At 35.4% G+C, this 17,777-nt stretch overlaps 3 protein-coding genes and 1 long non-coding RNA gene across 4 annotated transcripts; all 4 read left to right on the forward strand.

Annotated features, from left to right (window-relative positions):
- Window positions 1–2,023: 2,023 nt before the first annotated feature.
- LOC121239975 (non-specific lipid transfer protein GPI-anchored 6) lies at window positions 2,024–3,211 on the forward strand. Its single transcript, XM_041137392.1, has 3 exons — window positions 2,024–2,566; window positions 2,651–2,746; window positions 2,888–3,211. The coding sequence occupies exons 1-3, from the start codon at window positions 2,143–2,145 to the stop codon at window positions 3,034–3,036; spliced, it is 669 nt and encodes a 222-aa protein (XP_040993326.1). The 5' UTR covers window positions 2,024–2,142; the 3' UTR covers window positions 3,037–3,211.
- A 5,313-nt stretch (window positions 3,212–8,524) lies between these two features.
- Window positions 8,525–9,817, forward strand: LOC121239957. Its single transcript, XR_005935415.1, has 3 exons — window positions 8,525–8,658; window positions 9,473–9,653; window positions 9,771–9,817. It is a non-coding gene; the product is annotated as an uncharacterized LOC121239957 (long non-coding RNA).
- Window positions 9,818–11,782: 1,965 nt separating this feature from the next.
- On the forward strand, window positions 11,783–14,772 carry LOC121239756. Its single transcript, XM_041137066.1, has 2 exons — window positions 11,783–12,538; window positions 14,460–14,772. Exons 1-2 carry the CDS (start codon window positions 12,053–12,055, stop codon window positions 14,502–14,504), a joined length of 531 nt encoding a protein of 176 aa, XP_040993000.1. The 5' UTR covers window positions 11,783–12,052; the 3' UTR covers window positions 14,505–14,772.
- Window positions 14,773–16,828: 2,056 nt separating this feature from the next.
- On the forward strand, window positions 16,829–17,439 carry LOC121239626 (the record flags this gene model as incomplete). The annotated part of the gene is made up of 1 exon (XM_041136905.1): window positions 16,829–17,439. A coding segment is annotated over one exon (606 nt), but the record flags the coding sequence as incomplete, so codon positions are not given.
- Window positions 17,440–17,777: the final 338 nt, after the last annotated feature.

Raw genomic sequence — 17,777 nt, forward strand, 5'->3', positions numbered from 1 at the left:
TATCTTTTAACTGATTTATATATCTATAATATGGTTGCCAAAAAAAAAAAAAAAAAAGTAGTAGGTGTGGAGATGGATTATAATTATGATCCCCAACCGCTCCCGATTACAGTGTGGCATACAATCCCCTCCAACTTGTGTTTATGATAAATATGGGCACGTGCTCTTTAAGATGTGCGGTCAGAAATTAAATTGCCACCTAAAGTGTTGAGATATTAATTAGAAGACTAAATCCACCCCTTTTTTCATCAATTTTTAAATAATTTAATGATCTTAAATTTTAATTTATACTCTAACTCTATCTTTTATCTCTCATTTTTTTTCCTTTAAATTTAATATTATTGCTTCCATTCGATGAGATGTTTTCTTTAGTTCCAATTTCCAATAATGGGCCATCAATTTTGCCCATATGCCCCTTTTTCCATCAATTTTCAATTTAACTTAACTATAAGAAGAATTAGCAGGGTGTTTTTTTTTTTTTTTTTTTTTTTTTTTTTTGGTGATTTGTAGAATTTCTTAAATTAATTTATTAACAGCTTTGACTCTTGTATGAACATAGCTCGTTTCATGCACATAATCAGGGTAATACAAATCCAGAATTTCTGGGTTCCATTTTTGTTCTCTCTCTTGCCAGTAGTTTCTTCTGATTTCCCATCTCCATCCTTGACAGATACTAATTCCTATGAGACCACGTTTCTTTGAAGAGTCTGGACCATTTAGCATTTAAAGCTGCCTAGATAATTATTCACAAAATGCATCCATAATTTGCACGTTAATCATGAGTTGTGTAAATATTACGCACTCTTTTTGAAAAATAGTAAAATTTACTATAAAAAATTAATTTTTTGAAGTAAATTCTATATTTAATCTTTTTTTTTTAAATAAACGTGCGACATTTACACACTCTATGACTGTAATTATTATTTCTCTAATTTGCATAGGTGTGTGCTTTAGTTACATGCATTGTCCATTTCAAGTTGGGTCCCGAATTGAATAAACTTTGTGGTTGAGAAGGTATAGCTCTAACAGTCTTAAATTTGTTATCATAATATCATCATGTGTTCTGCATATTTCGTGGGATAGCATCGATGGAAAATTGTTTCCAGATTTCAAAAATGGTTGCAAAGTCCAATGCCTTTAAAGATTCCTTGAACCTGGAATGACAATGGAACACGTATGTTTGGGCGTGAAACTCATTTCAAGCTATCTCAAACTAATTATTGATGGGATCAATTACTTTTTCAACTTTCTATAAAAAGTTAAACACATCTCAACATATTTCATATATTCAAACACATCTCAATGAACTCACAAAATAATATTGAACAACTCAGATTATTTGAGATCACCTCAACACCCAAACGCAACCAATTGTAGAGCGTCTCGAGGGAAATGGAGAATGTTTTTGTTCTGTACTTGTTAAATAACAGTGGGAGATAAAATTGGACCCAGACACCATTATTAATCTGTTGGCAATCACGGATTGATTCAAATTATCACGGATTCATTCAAATTTGATCACGGGTTTCCAGAACAAAGTAGCTGTTTCTTCTTTGGTTGAATATAATAGAGAGATGCTTCTTTGTCTCTATGCTGTTATCTTAAGAAAGCCACACACAGGACAATTGAGGAGTACGCCCTTTTATTATCCAATCACTCAACTCAACTTTGAACAAAAAAAAAGTTATTTAAGTTACTAACTATCCAGTGTACTTTTGGATCTAGATGATCAAAATGGATACTTTTTGTTAGGATATTGGGTATTAAATCTCAGAAATCCCTCACTTGTTAGGAGGAATGGAGTAGATAGATCTCAGTAATCTGGACACCTTGACTGTTACAAGTACACTAAAATCCAGAAACCAAGGTGACAAGAAATTCTAGCACTAATCATAAAACGATTCGAACTCGAGCAAGGCATACCAAAATAAAAGCAAGCACATTCAATAGAGAGCTGCTCTCAGATATCAAGGGAATATATACATGCCTAGCTGTTTTAACTACACAGATATTAATTTTAGGTAAGTTTTGTGTACAGCCAGTGCAGAGTCTGACAAATCATCTCCTTCACATGTGAAGTGTCCAATGAGACTTTAGAATAATTAACACCACCCACCACTTTCCATTCAAACTCCTTTTTTCATGCTACCCATATTCAATAAAGCCACAACCAAAGCAGAAAAGACACACAGCATCTCTCTCCTTGTCTACCTCTTTCTACACATCAACATGGGCTCCAATAACGCTCCTTTGGCATTCTCATACACCTTGCTGCTGCTGCTGCTTCTTGGCTTTGCAAGCTCAAACTTGGACCAAGATAGAGCAGAATGTGCAGATCAACTAGTCGGTCTCGCCACATGTCTTCCTTACGTCGGTGGCGATGCCAAAACTCCCACCCTGGACTGTTGCACTGGAATCAAGCAAGTCCTTGAGAAGAGCAAGAAATGCCTGTGCGTCCTAATCAAGGACAGAGATGATCCCAAACTTGGCCTCAAGATAAACGCAACTCTCGCACTAGCACTCCCTAGCGCCTGTCATGCACCCTCTAACATATCCGAGTGTGTTTGTGAGTATTATCCACACACATACGCATTTCTACTATTTTCTTTGCAACCGAATTGATTGCTTACAATATTGGTGATGAATTCAGCCCTTCTGCATCTGTCACCTAATTCAACGGAGGCTAAAATATTCGAGGGACACTCGAACAGCACCAAAGGGAGCAGTGCGGCAACGGTTGCCAGTGGTAGTCACTTTTATTCTTTTCTATATATAATTTGATCTTTTGTTGATCTTCACCCATGAATTATATATATACTCTTGTACGTTTGCTATGTATTTTCCTCTTCTTTTTTTTTATTAATCTGTCTCCTTTTAATCTTTGAAGTTAAGGGGAACTCCACCGGCAATGGATCAAGTAGTGCTGAAGAAAAAAGCGATGGTGGCCGGGTGGGAAAGATGTGGTTGGGAGCAGAGATGGCCTGTGGAATTCTGCTATGGTTTTTCACACCCTACCCACCGTTTTATGTTTGGTAGGCCCCCTATATTGGCCATTGCTGTATCCTTATATTGTCACGGGTATACTGTGCTCGATCCCTCTTTTTGCGTCTAGAATTTATTTGTCATGAATTTCCAACTACATTTGACATGTAAGAGACCCACATGGAGTAATTTCAATACTATGATCAGTGTCACAGTGTGTTGTTATTTTTAACTATTTAAATTCCAAAGAGATTCTGCACTGGAATGAGCAAAATGATTGGACGTTTGAATATAAGAGTCATCATTAGAACAATTTAAATTACTTTTTATCAGCACTCTTTTTCTATGGCCACGGCTGTAGATTTTCGTAGTCTCGATTTTCATAAATTTTTTATTTTCATTTTCTCTCTCTAAAAATAGGTATTATCTTTTGTATATTACCTTGTATACTTGGGTTATATTAAAAATAAAAATTTTGTTACTCATTATCTCCACATACTATACTTATTTTTATTTTTTTTATTTTAAATTTTTTAAATTAATTGAACGTAGTATGTAGTGCGTAGAAATGATAAATAGAATTTTTCTTAAAACAATTCAGCTTAACAAGTCTTGTGGTCAAGCTAGTCTTCAAATGACACTTTCCTTTCTAACCAAGATCCCACATATCATGGCACCACTCTTATTCATCATTGTACAAATGGATTCTATACAAAAGCTGTTCATTGAACATATCTCCTAAAAATCATCTCTAACGAATACTTCCCAAGTATGGCCTCTTGTATTTCCTTTATTGTACAACTAAATTACTGCTTGTAATAGTATGTCCTTTGCTCTGTATATATATGAACTATGACCAAGACTCTGTAATGTGTGAAATTTCTTATAATAAAAATCAAGACCGATTCTTACTTTCTTTTTGATATCAAAGTAGAAATTCTGAGTTCAAATCCTGACTCTACAATCAATCTGATTTAATTAAATATTTCACGTGCTAGATCATCCATTGAATAAGAGTCTAGCTCACACGTGAGGAGGAGTATTAAGATATAAAATAAATAATAAAATCTACCTCTTTTCATCAGCAAATAAGCGGTAATTTCACCATCATGGCATCACCATCGACTAACGTGGGCAACTTTGTCACCTTGCAGCTGAAGAGAACAAATCCTAGGTTTGGCCGAGAGCCAAGACCTACTCGGTTTGCTCATAGATGAGCTTTATACTCCTGCAAAATTTCTCTTTTGTCCTTGAGGTTCTAGTGATGGACAACCTCAAATTAATCCTAATTTTATTCGGTGGAAGAAATCGGACAGATTACTTATGAGGCTGGATTATTGTCAATTCGATCCTATCATGTTAGATTCATCTCGAGTAACTTTGAATTGCTACGAATCCAATGCAAATAATTAAGCAAGTCAATCATCTTGACCCAACCCGACATGCATGTTTCACAGATTGACATGACAAGAGCTATTTATATATTTGGATCATGTTGGGTCCTAACCCGTTTGAATCATTAAAAATGAATAATGAAAAGAGAGAACACAAACATTCTATTCCGTCCCATCGTTGTATAATATGCAAAAGTCATAGAAAAACTGAAAATGGATGCTATGTTTTCAGCTCAAAACCTAATTTCTAGCAAAAGATAATGCGAGAACTAAGTTTATGAAATTTATGTTTTAGTTATTTCTCTTTGAATTTACTGAACCTAATTATGTGCACCCTTAATCTTATGATTACGTGTCGTGTTCACGTTAGACTCCCGAGTGAGTGTATTTGACAACTTACAAGAGTTCATCCGAAGTTACCTATCATTTTATGTTAATGCTTCCCTTAACCAAAGAGGAAATGAGTTTTCAATCAACAGCCCAAAATAGTACAGAGTAGTGCTTCTAAACTTGTTACTTGTCTCCAATCCGATCTTAAGAGTATTGGCATTAGTTTTGGAAAAAAAATCTAGGCTTGTTTTAACTAATATACCTCTTTTTGCATTTTGTTTACCCACCCGGAATTTTGGATTAGCCATCTCCTCTATAATAATAAATTATTATTATTATTATTATTTTTTATTTTATCTACTTTGTTAATACATATTTTTTTTAAACATTTCTTTGTTTTTCATTTTCATAATTTCTAAATATACAAATAAAAAAGTATTTGTATTTAAATATAACTTTTGTGAGCCATAAGGATGTTTATACTAAGAGAAGTGTTATTTGAAGACTTTTACACGACATACTATCCACAAAACATAATTTGATGTGTAAGATTCAAATATTAAAATTTATCTTCTAAATCAAATTATGCCACGTAAATAGTATATGGTATAAAGGCCTTCAAGTATATATATATATATATATATATATATATATATATATTTATATATATTTAAAGAAAATCATATCTTTATTCATCAACAATAAGGGAGAATACAAGTAGGAATCTCATGGAGACCAATTTTGACTCCTAAAACCCCCAAAGCATCTTTGCTTAAAACATGAGCTGCCTTATTACAATCCCTCCCAACATGGTTCATTGGCTAATTTTCAAGACCTGCCAAAATATCTAGAATTTCTGCTATAAACATTCCACAACAAGTATCATCAACTTGTTGCTTTTGAATCTTATCAACAACTAGCAAAGAATCTCCTTCCAATATAACATTCTTGAAGCCTTGCTCTTCACAGAATTTTACAGCATAAAATGCAGCAATGGTCTCGGCTAACATAGGATCAAGGTATAAGTCATAATTTCTTCTCATTGTGCCTATCACAGATCCTTCCCAGTCACAAACAATGGCTCCAAAACCAGCCTTGCAATTGACTTTATCTACTGCTGCATCCCAACTGATCTTATGAGAATTTGTAGGTGGAGCCTACCAAGTTGATTGAGCTTGATTTGTATTTGTTAGAGAAGCTTTAGTTCTGCAGTTTGCTTGTTTAAACTCATTCATTAATGAAATAGATTGTTGCACTAACTGATTGGGATGAGAAAACAAGCCTGTGAAAATAAACACATTCCTTCTTGCCCATATTTTTCAAGCAGTTGTAGCAAACTCTTCAATTAAACTGTGATTAAACATTCCAAACAGCTCCTCCATAAATGCTTTGAAAGTAGAACTTTGATAATTATGTTTTTGAAAACAAATAGAACACTGCACCCAGACATCTCTAGCTGAAAGGCAGAGTCTCTTAACATGCCCTCCATAAAAAAGTCTTGCAAGCTTGAGGAGCATTGAGATTCCATAATTTAGTCCAAGGTTCTAAAGGAGACTGGAAATTAGAATATTGAACCTGCTACTGAGTTTTGCTTGCAATTCTTAAATGATATGCACTATTTACAGTGAATAAACCATTTGAGCTACATCTCCATATAAGTTTATCAGGGCTTTGGCAAGAACTAAGTGGAATAGTCTTGATAATATATGCTTCCTCTTCTGAAAATATGGCCTGCACTAGTGGAATATTCCATTGTTTTGTGGAAGGCTCTATGAGAACTGAACCTTAGTATCTGACTAAAGAAATCTTATTGAACTCTAAATCTTGAAAGTAACAGGCCGAGGAATCCATTTGTCATCTCAACTACAAACTTGTTCTCCATTTCCTATTCTCCAAAAAAGACCATCATTTAACAAAGGTCTAGAAGCCAGAACACTCTGCCAGACATAAGAAGGTATGCTTCCCAACTTTTCTTGAAGAAAATTGGCATGTGGAAAATATTTTGCTTTAAGAACTTGAGCAGCCAATGAATGTGGATTTTTAAGTACCCTCCAACATTGTTTAGCCAACATGGCTAAATTAAAATCTTCAAAGTCCCTAAAGCCAAGGTCCCCTATCTTCTTAGACTTCCTCATATGATCCCACTTGATCCAATGAATCTTCTCTCATTAGCCTGTTGACCCCACCAAAAGCTCCTAACATCTTTGTTCAGTTGATTGATAAGTTTTTGTTTTGGTGATTTCAAAAGACCCATACAATAAGTAGGTATAGCTTGGATAATGGATTTAATCAACACCTATTTACCACCTTTAAACAGAAACTGAGTTTTCTAGTTGCTCAACCTAGCCTTAACTTTGTCAATAATATTCCTGAATGAGTTGGCTCTAGATCTGCCCACAGTGGCAAGCAATCCCAAGTACTTCTCATAAGAAGAAGTAGCTTGAACTCCTGCAGCTCGAGTAATTAAATCTTTTGGCTCTTGTCTTGTGTTACTGCAGAAGAATAGTGAAGTCTTATCCTTGTTGAACCTCTGACCTGAAGCTTTTTCATATAGATCCAATATCCTGGCCAACATGCTCCACTCAATGCAATTAGATTTACAAAACAAGAAACCGACATCTGCAAAAAAACAGATGATTGATTGAAACTTGGTGTCTTCCTAGTTTAAGCCCAATGAGAATACCATCCCTTTCAACTTTGTTTAATAAGCAACTAAGTGCCTCAGAGCATATGATAAAGAGGTAGGGTGATAGGGGATCACCCTACCTCATGCCTCTTGTAGATTTGAAACTTTGCTGAGGTGTGTCATTTAAAAGGATAGAATAAGAAACTGTTGATACCCATTGCATAATCAGGTCAATCCACCTTCTTGGAAATCTCATTTTCTTCAATGACTACCTCCAGAAAATTCCACTTAATCCCATCATAGGTCTTGCTCATATCTAATTTGAGTGCCATATAACCTTATCTTCCCTTCATTCTGCACTTCATAGTATGTAAGGCTTCAAAAGCAATAATAACATTGTCTGAAATGAGCCTACCTGGAACAAATGCACTCTGAGTTGGCCAGATCAGATCTGGAAAAACCTTTTCAATCTATTTTCCAGCACCTTTACTATAATTTTATAAAGAACATTGCAGAGACTTACTGATCTAAATTCAGAAATAAAGGATGGCCTCTTCTCTTTTGGTATTAGAGCAATAAAAGTCTCATTGAAACCATGTGTCCAGCTTCCAAGATTAAGAACTTCCAAGACCGTTTCACAGACACCAGGCCCCACAATGTCCCAATGTTGTTGGTAAAATCCAGCTAGAAAACCATCTGGTCCAGGAGATCCAAGAGAATTCATTGAAAATATTGTTTCCTTAACTTCCAACTCAGAAAATTCTCTAAACAGACTTGCATTTATATCCTCAATTACAGAATTATGTAAGGGACTAATATAGATATCAATGTCTCCTGGATTAGAGGTAGAAAACAAATTCTGGAAAAAATCTTGGAAGGTATAGCTTATAAATTCAGAATTTAAGGATGTGGTACCATACCTATCAGTAACAATAGATATGGTATTTGTCTTCTTCCTTTGAGTTGCACATTTGTGGAAAAACTTTGTGCTCCTGTCACCATCCTTTAGCCAAGCTTGCTTAGCCCTTTGTTTCCACCGATCCTCAAGAAGTGTATTTGTATGTTTCTATAGAGTATTGATGTCTTGATTAAACCTTCCATCATTAGCCTCTTGGAAATTCTTCAATTTCTCGAGCTAAGTTGATATAAGCTTAGTCTGCCCTTTCTGAAAATTTTTGCTCCATTTTTTTATATTTACCTGACATTTTTCGAGACTTGTGGTAACACCAGAGAGCAAATTCCTGCAACATCTCATGGACTTCCATGCTTCTTTGATAGCATCAATACAACCTGTCTGCTGAGCCCAACAAGCCTCATATCTGCAAGGTTTGCTCCTACTAACAAAAAAGCTAATTAGACTTAGTGAAAGCAAAATAGGCTTGTGATCAAAACAATTAGCAGCCAAAGTAGACACTGGAAAGTGTTCAAAAATATCTAGCTATTTCATGTTACCAAAAAACCTATCAAATCTTTCTTTGGTATAGTCTGCCCCTTCCCTGCCATTACACCAGGTGTATTTATCTTCATCATGCCCCAAGTCTTTCAGACCACATTCCTCAACAACCTTTCTAAATACTTCCATCTGACCAAAAGGCCTCCTTGCAGCACCATATTTTTCATTTTGAAACATAATTTTATTAAAGTCTCTCATGCACAACCATCCTTTGTTCTGAGGCTTAAGAGCTCTAAGCAGACACCAACTTTATTCCCTCTTTGCAGTCATTGGGTTCCCATAAAATCTGTAAAAACCCATTGTTTACCATCAATGGGCATAATCACTTAGATTGAAATATGCCATTGAGTGTAAGAACGTAATTCAACATCCAAATTAGATTTCCATAATAGAGCCAAACCACCACTTCTCCCTTTACTGCCAATGACAAAACTACAATCAAAGCCAATTTGGTTCCTGATAATCTCAACTTTTTCTCTACCCCAAGTCCTCAAACAGTTCGGAAACCACAAGTTATTTTTCTTATTGAAATAAAGTGTAGTAGAGAAAAAGCCAAGCCCTCGACAGTTGGGAACCCTCGAACAGTTCCAGCTAAGGCAAATCATTGGTTCTGGTGGGGCAGCATGGCAGCCTCCACCATGTCATTCTTCTTAGTGCACTTAGCTGACTGGGGCCTTTTGGTTGCAGGCCCATTGGGAGAGACCGAAACCTAAGGCTGAGATTTTGTGCATAGGTCTTGTTTATAGGCCCTTGTCTTTCTTCTCCATTTAGTAACCAAGACTGAATGAGGCTTTTCATGAGGGACCCTCTAATGATCTCCTTGTTGCCCCTGATCCAAGCCAATCTCAGAATCTTTGACTATGTCATTGTTAGTTATTACATCTTGCATCTAAATATTCTGATTCTCACCTTGGGAAGTCAACTTGTCACTGGCCTCCACCATTACAAGATCAATATCATTAACTTTTTCAACCATTTCCTTAAGTAACTGCAACTTCATTATCCCGAGATTCCTCCGCATATGATGCACCATATTTACTCTTGTAATTACTCCTACTGTTACCACCATTGTTTCTATCAAACTCATCGGCAGGCAGGAGGAACTGTTATGGTTTATGCACCCATATTTTTTGGAAATGAGACCACTAGTAGGTAAAGATGAAGCCCGTAGCCAAGTACCATACTGACGTTTTCCAGCTTGCTCGTCTATAGACTTGCATGAGTTATGGATATGCCTAATTGTGCCACAATTGAAACAAAAGTTCGGGAGCCTTTCATACTTGAAACAAATCCAGTGCTTCTTACTGTTAACACGTAGAAAAGTAACTCGTATTAGAGGTTTGGTAATATCGACTTCAACTCGCACTCTTAAACAAGAACCCCGGCCTACCCCTTCCTGATGAGCATGCATAGAAATGACTTTGCCAATAGATGATCCAAGCAATGACCCCAATTCATGAGTCATTACTGCAAGTGGAATATTATGCATTTGAATCCATAATGGTTCAAATGTGAAATGAATATCTTGTGCTGATAGGCTTCCATCGAACCACTGCAAATTCACCAGGTTTCTATCGAACACCCACAGCCTACCCTTTAAAACCTTTTCCTTATCTCCAAGATTTTGAAATTCCACCAGAAACTTATTCACACCCATGTCTTTGAAAGTGATCCAACCAACTAGTCTCCTTGTTGACTGACTTATCAGAAATGATCAAAGCTATGATGCAGTGTTTTCCATGTAAAATTGAGATATCAATCGTATCCTCAGGTACAGCCAGAACATCACTCTCTTCTTCCGTGAGTGTTAATCCCTCCCTTTCAGAGAAAAGAGAGAAAGCTGTTTTGGGGATTATTCTTATATGAAATCGTTATTTGTCATATGAAATCCCTCCCTTTATTTGTATTTATTCTTAACATTATCTCTCATGTGTAGGCTAGACTTTCTCAATGACCAATATGTGAGATATTTAATTAAATGGAATAGATTGTAGAGTTAGGGTTTAAATTTAGAACCTCTATTTTGGTATCATGTAAAATCATCACTTATTCCAAAAGTTTAAACTGATAAAAAAAATAGATTTATTTATTTATATTATATTCTTATTAGTTTGGTAGTGTAGATATAATGCATCTTGACTAGTCTATGCCTAATCCAATGGAGGCACATTTTAGATCAAAGTAGTCATGTTATTGCTTGCTAGATCAGATGGCTATACCGATGCCACTGTTTCGTAGTCTACCGATGCAACTCACTCTTATTTTAAGAGAAATATTTTAATTATAAAGAAATTTTATAAAAATAAATTTATAAATTAACTAATTTAATATAACATGTTAAATTTTAAAATTATTTTTATTATAAAATAAACGCAATACGTAATATAATGTAAGTTAACTAAGTTAATTTGTTGCGGTAGTTCTTATTTTAATGAAAGAAATAGGAAAATAATCAAGGGGATCTTATAGCATTGGTATTGACTTCTTCAAAAGTCTAGCCAAATGTAAAATTTAATAAATTTCATCAAATTAAGGCTGCATTGGATTAGTTAAAGATATAAGTGTGAAACTTTGAGTTACAGTAAATGAATAGATTTCTTCAAATTTGAAGAGTTACTATTCACTCATCAAATCTATTTTTTATTCACTTTTAATCTTTAAAAGTCTTTTTTATTCACGTTTAATCTCTAACCATCTTGTAATAATAATGTAAGAATCAAATTAAATTATTAATTAACATATGATTAATGTAATTGTAAAATATAAAAAAAATAAAAATATTTTTATTAAAAAATAATATTATATTATTATTTTAATGAATTCAATAATTAATTTAATATAGAGTTATGGTTAAGAAAATTTTAAATTTATAAAAATTATATATTTTTTATTAAATTTTAGATATAACTTTGACGAAAATACCAATACTCTTAGGCCTGCACCTGCGGGATCCATTCAAAACTTTCACCGAGCAGTTTCGAGGAAAAATCTGCCTTGTCATCGACTCATCTCGGAAGAAAAGATAACACGGGGCATTTATTGGGAAAAAAACAGATTATAGGATTCTCCAGTAAATGCTCAAAATACCATCCCCTCCCTCTCCTAGGTTCCGACGCCCCATTCCCCCATATATAGCCCCACCAGGGCCACCACCCACCATCCGAAGAATACTCTTCGTTCTTGGCGGTGTCTTTTCAAAACTCATTCGGACAAACAAACAAACAAATTGCCTACACTTCCTCTCTGGAAAAGAAGTCGCCCAAAAACATGGCTCTAAACCTGAAATCCCGTCTAGGTCTGATCCATACACTCCTCTTCTTCCTATTTACCCTCGCAAACCCTTCGCTTTCCCTCTCTGACTCCCCCACAGTCTACGAAATTCTCCCGCAATTTGGGCTTCCGGGTGGACTCTTACCCGACTCTGTCGTCAACTACACCCTTTCCTCCGAAGATGGCCGATTCGTCGTTGTTTTGTCGAACCCATGCTACGTGCAGTTCGATTACTTGGTCTATTACGACAAGACCATTACGGGGAAGCTCAGCTACGGGTCCATCACCCGACTCAAGGGCATTCAGGTGCAGAGGTTCTTCTTGTGGCTCGATGTGGACGAGATCCGGGTCGATTTGCCCCCATCCGATAGTATATACTTTCAGGTGGGGTTCATCAACAAAAAGCTCGACTTGGGTCAATTCAAGACTGTCCATTCCTGCCGCAACGAGGTGTCGGGGTCTTGCTCCAAACGGATTTTTGAGGTATTGGTTTCTGTTGCGGTGTATTTATAGTCTTGAACCCCTGATTTGAACTGCTGCCTTTCCTTTGACTCGTACTGGTTTCGATTATCGCGTGAGGTTTTTTTAGGGTTACATGTTAGTTAATTGTTATGGTGGGTTGATTTTAATCTTCATTTGTAAATCATAGCAAAACTATTGAATTTTTAGGTACTGTGCGACTAAAGTGCGGTTGAATGCTAGATGTTTTCGAGAGCATGATGCTCTGCTGTAGCTGTTAGTGAGGGTAAACTAGCTAGAATTCAGGGTTGAGCCGAAGCTAAGGCTATTAGCAATTAATTACCCCGAAGACTTGGATACATTTCGATTAATCATTACGCCTTTATACTTGCATTGTTTTCATGCCTATAACAGTTAGTTTGATCCTTTCTCTTTTCTGATTTTTGATGAGGGTATTTTTGTTCGAAGACCTCTTTGACTTTGTGTCTCAGTTACGTGTTGGACCTGTCTGGCCTGTAGGTTTCTCTAGAGTAGAAGGTGCTATAAATGCATATGTAATGTGTGTACAATATTCATTCTTAGGCCCTTCTGAAAATTGTGAAACTCTTGAGAAATCTTATCTGGGAGCATTCAATCTTATCTGGGGGCATTCAATCTTATCTGGGAGCATTTATGATGGGAGGGCGTGAAATTGTTGTGTTTATGATGTGGTATTGATCAATTTTGGATCAAGGAAGACTAGGAGACTGGAATACTTCTGCTTTCAGACATGATATACTCTTTGGTCTTGTCTGCTTAAGATCAGTTTTAATGTTTGTATGTGGGCCATTGCTCTAGAGTTAAATGGTCTCAGCTTCCATAACTTTCTTGTAACCGTTCTCTAGTTATTAATTTGGTGTACTCATATGTTTACCTCCGGTGTACTTGGGCTATGCCTATCTTTATCAATACAACTACTTACTACTTAACAAAAAATATCAGTGTTAATGTTTGTTCCAACCAAGAACTGAGGTGCTGGGCATATAGAAATTAGGTTTAAACCAACTGTTGTCTTTCCAAAACCTGAATGTGCAGTCAAAATCCTCTTTATGTGAAAGTTTTGGCTCTCCGCTGGTGTCTTCAGAAGGCTGTAGCCTTATGGTCATTTGTACTGAAGGAGGCCACTAATTTGATTTCATGGTTAGCAATACCTATATTGTTCCTGGGAAGTACGTAGCCTGTATATTCTTTAAACCATATAGATTAACTATGAAGTTGCGCAACGGTGCATTGGTACCTTTGTTTCTCGCAAATGAAGAACTGTGATTTTCCTGGACAATTATATGTTATTGTTGGTATTTTCTTCTGAATGGAACTGATTATATGCACTAATCATGTCATAGTTGGTGTTGCAGTATTAAGGATTACATTGTCCTCTTAACCCCTAGGAGTTGGCTCAAGTGATAAGGGCCATAGTCTTGGTGGTATGCTCCCTCTAGGTCTAAGGTTTGAACCTTTGGGTGCAAACAATTTCTAGGGGCCACATACAATCGGTGAAAAGCCGATGATTTATCTTGTTCATGTTTTGAGGACGCTTTACACAGTAAAATACATGTTGCGATTGCTTGATCTCCAAAACAAAAAGTTTTGAGCTTCACATGGTTTCTTGAGTTTCTTCAAAGTAGAAACTTCTATTGGGTTTTGTACATCATCTAGTTCAAGTTGACGTCTTAAGTATTCTGAGTCAATTATAAACTAAAAATGATCCTATGAATTGGTGAATATATGCCAAATTATGAGACCAATAAGATCTGCTGAGTGATGGATTTTTCAATGAGTTTTTAATTGGACCCTATATTTCCTTGCCCATTCTTATGTTGCCTTATTCAGTTTAGAATAATTTTGTTGAAGATTTCATAATGATGTACTAATTTCCATGTTGCCTAATCTTTTTTGCTTGTTGCAGCTCCCCACTCCAGTGAATGAAATTGAGATGCTAATTACCGAATAGGCGTCAAAGAGTATGCCTTAGAGTGGCACAGAAAGGTGTTGTGCAATTATCAACCTTGTAGTGCCAGATGATACAAATAGTTACTGTTGTAGAGACATATCTAAAGCAGACATGTCGTGTATATACTACTGGACGAGATATGCTCTAGTTAAAAAAGCATCCTATTTCCTCCACTTGAACTTGAACTTGTACCGTATCCGTATGTATGTAGTGGATGAACGAAATAGCTTATAAAATTTTATCAACTGTGCCAACAAAGTTCCTCTCAGCTCATCATTTTAATTTTCGTTCATTTGAATTTGTTGTGTACATTTTTTACGTTCCCTGTCAGTGTGATTGTGTTTGTGCTTGTGGTTGCTGTTGGATAATTCTGAGCAGTGTAGCAAATTTCTGTTATGGAAAAAGGTTTCTTTTCAATTGTATCCGAAAACTTGGAAGTTCCCAACTCAACATCCAAAGGGATGCGAAAAAGGGTCTGAATTCTTGTGTAGAAGCCCTCCTTCTTGATGGAAGTGCATTTTGTATAGGCTGCGCTAACCAATGTCACTATTCAACTTCTAGTTTACAATATATTGTGTAACATATTTCACAATATATATTGTAAAATAAGAAAAATGTTACTTTTACAGGTTAGTTTACAAAAATAACCTCCTTTTTAAAATATTTTTCATTGCTGAATAATCACTTCCCTCCCCCATCTGCTCCCATTACACTGTAATAGCCCCCCACCCCCCCCCCCCCCCCCCCCCCCCCCCCCCCCAAAAAAAAAAAGCCTCATTCCTGGAAGCTTCGCAAATTCCAGCATGGTGCCCACTTCAACAGCAAGTTGTGCTTGTTATCCGCCAGAATCATTAGCCTTAGGACTCCATTCAAAGGGCGTCCATGGACCCATTTGGAGCCCCGATGTAAGCAGATGTCTTTTTCTCCAGGCAGGGTGGTGAATTAAAACAACCCCTGCTTCATTCTTCCCTCTCATTTTTGGTTTTTTACAGCCTTTGTAATCTGCCTTTACAGCTCTAATTTACTCGTGAATAATCCCTTTTTGCACTAAAACAAGGAAAACAAACAAAAAAATGTGTCTGGATTTCCATCATTATCCCATCATTTGATTGAGAGTACTAACTTGGAAGATAGATTTTAGAGTAGTCCCATGTACTACAACGCATGGAGGAAAATAATTTGAAAAACTATTAATTAGGCATTCTTTAATTACAAAATTTCATATCATTAAAATTAAAATAATTTCTATAAATATTAAATTTTTATGATATAATATTTTTTTACAAATACAAAATATTAATTAGTGAATGCCGTACGTACAACAAATTATTTTGGACTGTCGTTTTATTTGTAATGGTCCATTCACCTAGTTGTCGTTCTGATTGAAGGCTCCAGTTGTTGGGTTTGCTTAAGCAGGGATGTTACGCAATCTTTTCTTCCAAGCAACTATTTGTTTTAGGTGCAGTTTGGTTTGATTTCATTACTTAAATGTTTTTCTGAAAACCACAAAACACCAACCGAAATTCAACCCCTTCTCCCCCGTGGGGCAAAAGGAGGGACCCACATCTTTTAAGCACAATTTTTTTATAATATTTTAATTAATTAAATTTTAAATAAAAATATTTTTATAAAATATTTCTTAAAAATAATTTAAATTTATAAAAATATTATCATCTTAGAATATTATTATGAAATATATTATAAAAATAAAATTTTGGATAGGTAATTTATTAATTATTATTATTTATTTATAAATATATTTATAAATAAAATAAAATTATTGTAAATACTATGCAATAATTGATGTGATACATATCTATCAAATTTTTAAAAAGTTAAAATTATCTCATCTCACTTTTAAATCTAAACATATAAAATTTTAAAAAATCATCTCCTCAATTCAACAATCTCAATATTATTTATAAATTATTTCAACTTATTTCATCTAAACTTACTATCTAAACGGATCTTAAAAATTAATTATTATGTTAAGTTTCTTATTAAATCTTAATCAAAGTTGAATAGTTATGATTATAATAGGGGAGTGTGACGTTTGAAAGGAAAATAACAAAATTAAATATATATATATATATATATTATATTATATACTTCTTTCTATCGATTTAAATTTTATCGATGAATAAGAATAACAAGATCTATACTATCTAATAAAACGTATTTTTACTTTTTTAAAAAAAGTTGGAATGATTAGGGTAATAATTATCTTCACCAAGTCAGATTTTTAATTATGATATTATTATCTTTAATATATATTCCTAACTAAAGTTTGAAGGATGGATTAGTATAAGAAATGGAAGGAATGAGATCCCAATGCTCAATGTTCTTCGCCCAGATCAGTTCATATATATAATCTCAAAGTCTTCCCCCCGAAACTTTTCATCAATGGCTTCTCCACGCAAACTCATCTCCCTCATCTCTCTCCCCCTCCTGCTTCTCGTCCTTTTCTCCGAAACCCATCTATCTTGCTCCCTCAGAAACCCAAAACTCAATCCCAACCGTTTGTCCTCTCCCTCCAATCCGTCCCAGACGTCCATGACCTCCTCCCCCAGTACGGCCTCCCAAAGGGTCTCCTCCCAAACAACGTCAAGTCCTACACTCTCTCCGATGACGGTAGTTTCACCATCGAGCTCACAAGCCCTTGTTATGTTCAGTTTGACCAGTTGGTTTACTATAACAAGAAAGTCAATGGAAAGTTGAGCTATGGGTCTGTGTCCAGTGTGTCTGGGATTCAAGCCAAAAAGTTGTTTCTTTGGGTCTCGGTCACTGGGATCCAGGCTGATAAGGATTCGGATTCGATTGAATTCTACGTCGGTGCTTTGTCGGAGAAGCTTCCGGCAAAACAGTTTGAGGATGTTCCGGTTTGTAAGAGCAAAGCATGCAGTACAGGCGCACAACCGGAGTCGATATGAGGTAATACTCTGGTTTTCTTCGAATTTCTTCTCTCATTTCTTTGAATGTATGTTACACTTTATGGGTTAATTAGAATAGGTATAATCTTGTTTCTTTTCAATTTTTAAACAATATTTCGTGGTGGGATTTCATATTTATTAACTTGGAGAGTCGGATGAAGAATGTTGCAAACATTTTATTTGAAAAATATAAACTTTAATAAGCTTCCAAAGGAAAGTTATATAGATGAATAGATTTGTTCGGGATTTTGGCTTTTAGCTATCGATCTAATTTAACATGTCTTAGAAGGTTATCTAACTGCAAATATCTGTTGGATACAATTACTGATGAGAAAATATTCAT

Source organism: Juglans microcarpa x Juglans regia, chromosome 7D, assembly GCF_004785595.1.
Source record: "Juglans microcarpa x Juglans regia isolate MS1-56 chromosome 7D, Jm3101_v1.0, whole genome shotgun sequence".
In the NCBI taxonomy this organism is placed as follows: domain Eukaryota; kingdom Viridiplantae; phylum Streptophyta; class Magnoliopsida; order Fagales; family Juglandaceae; genus Juglans; species Juglans microcarpa x Juglans regia.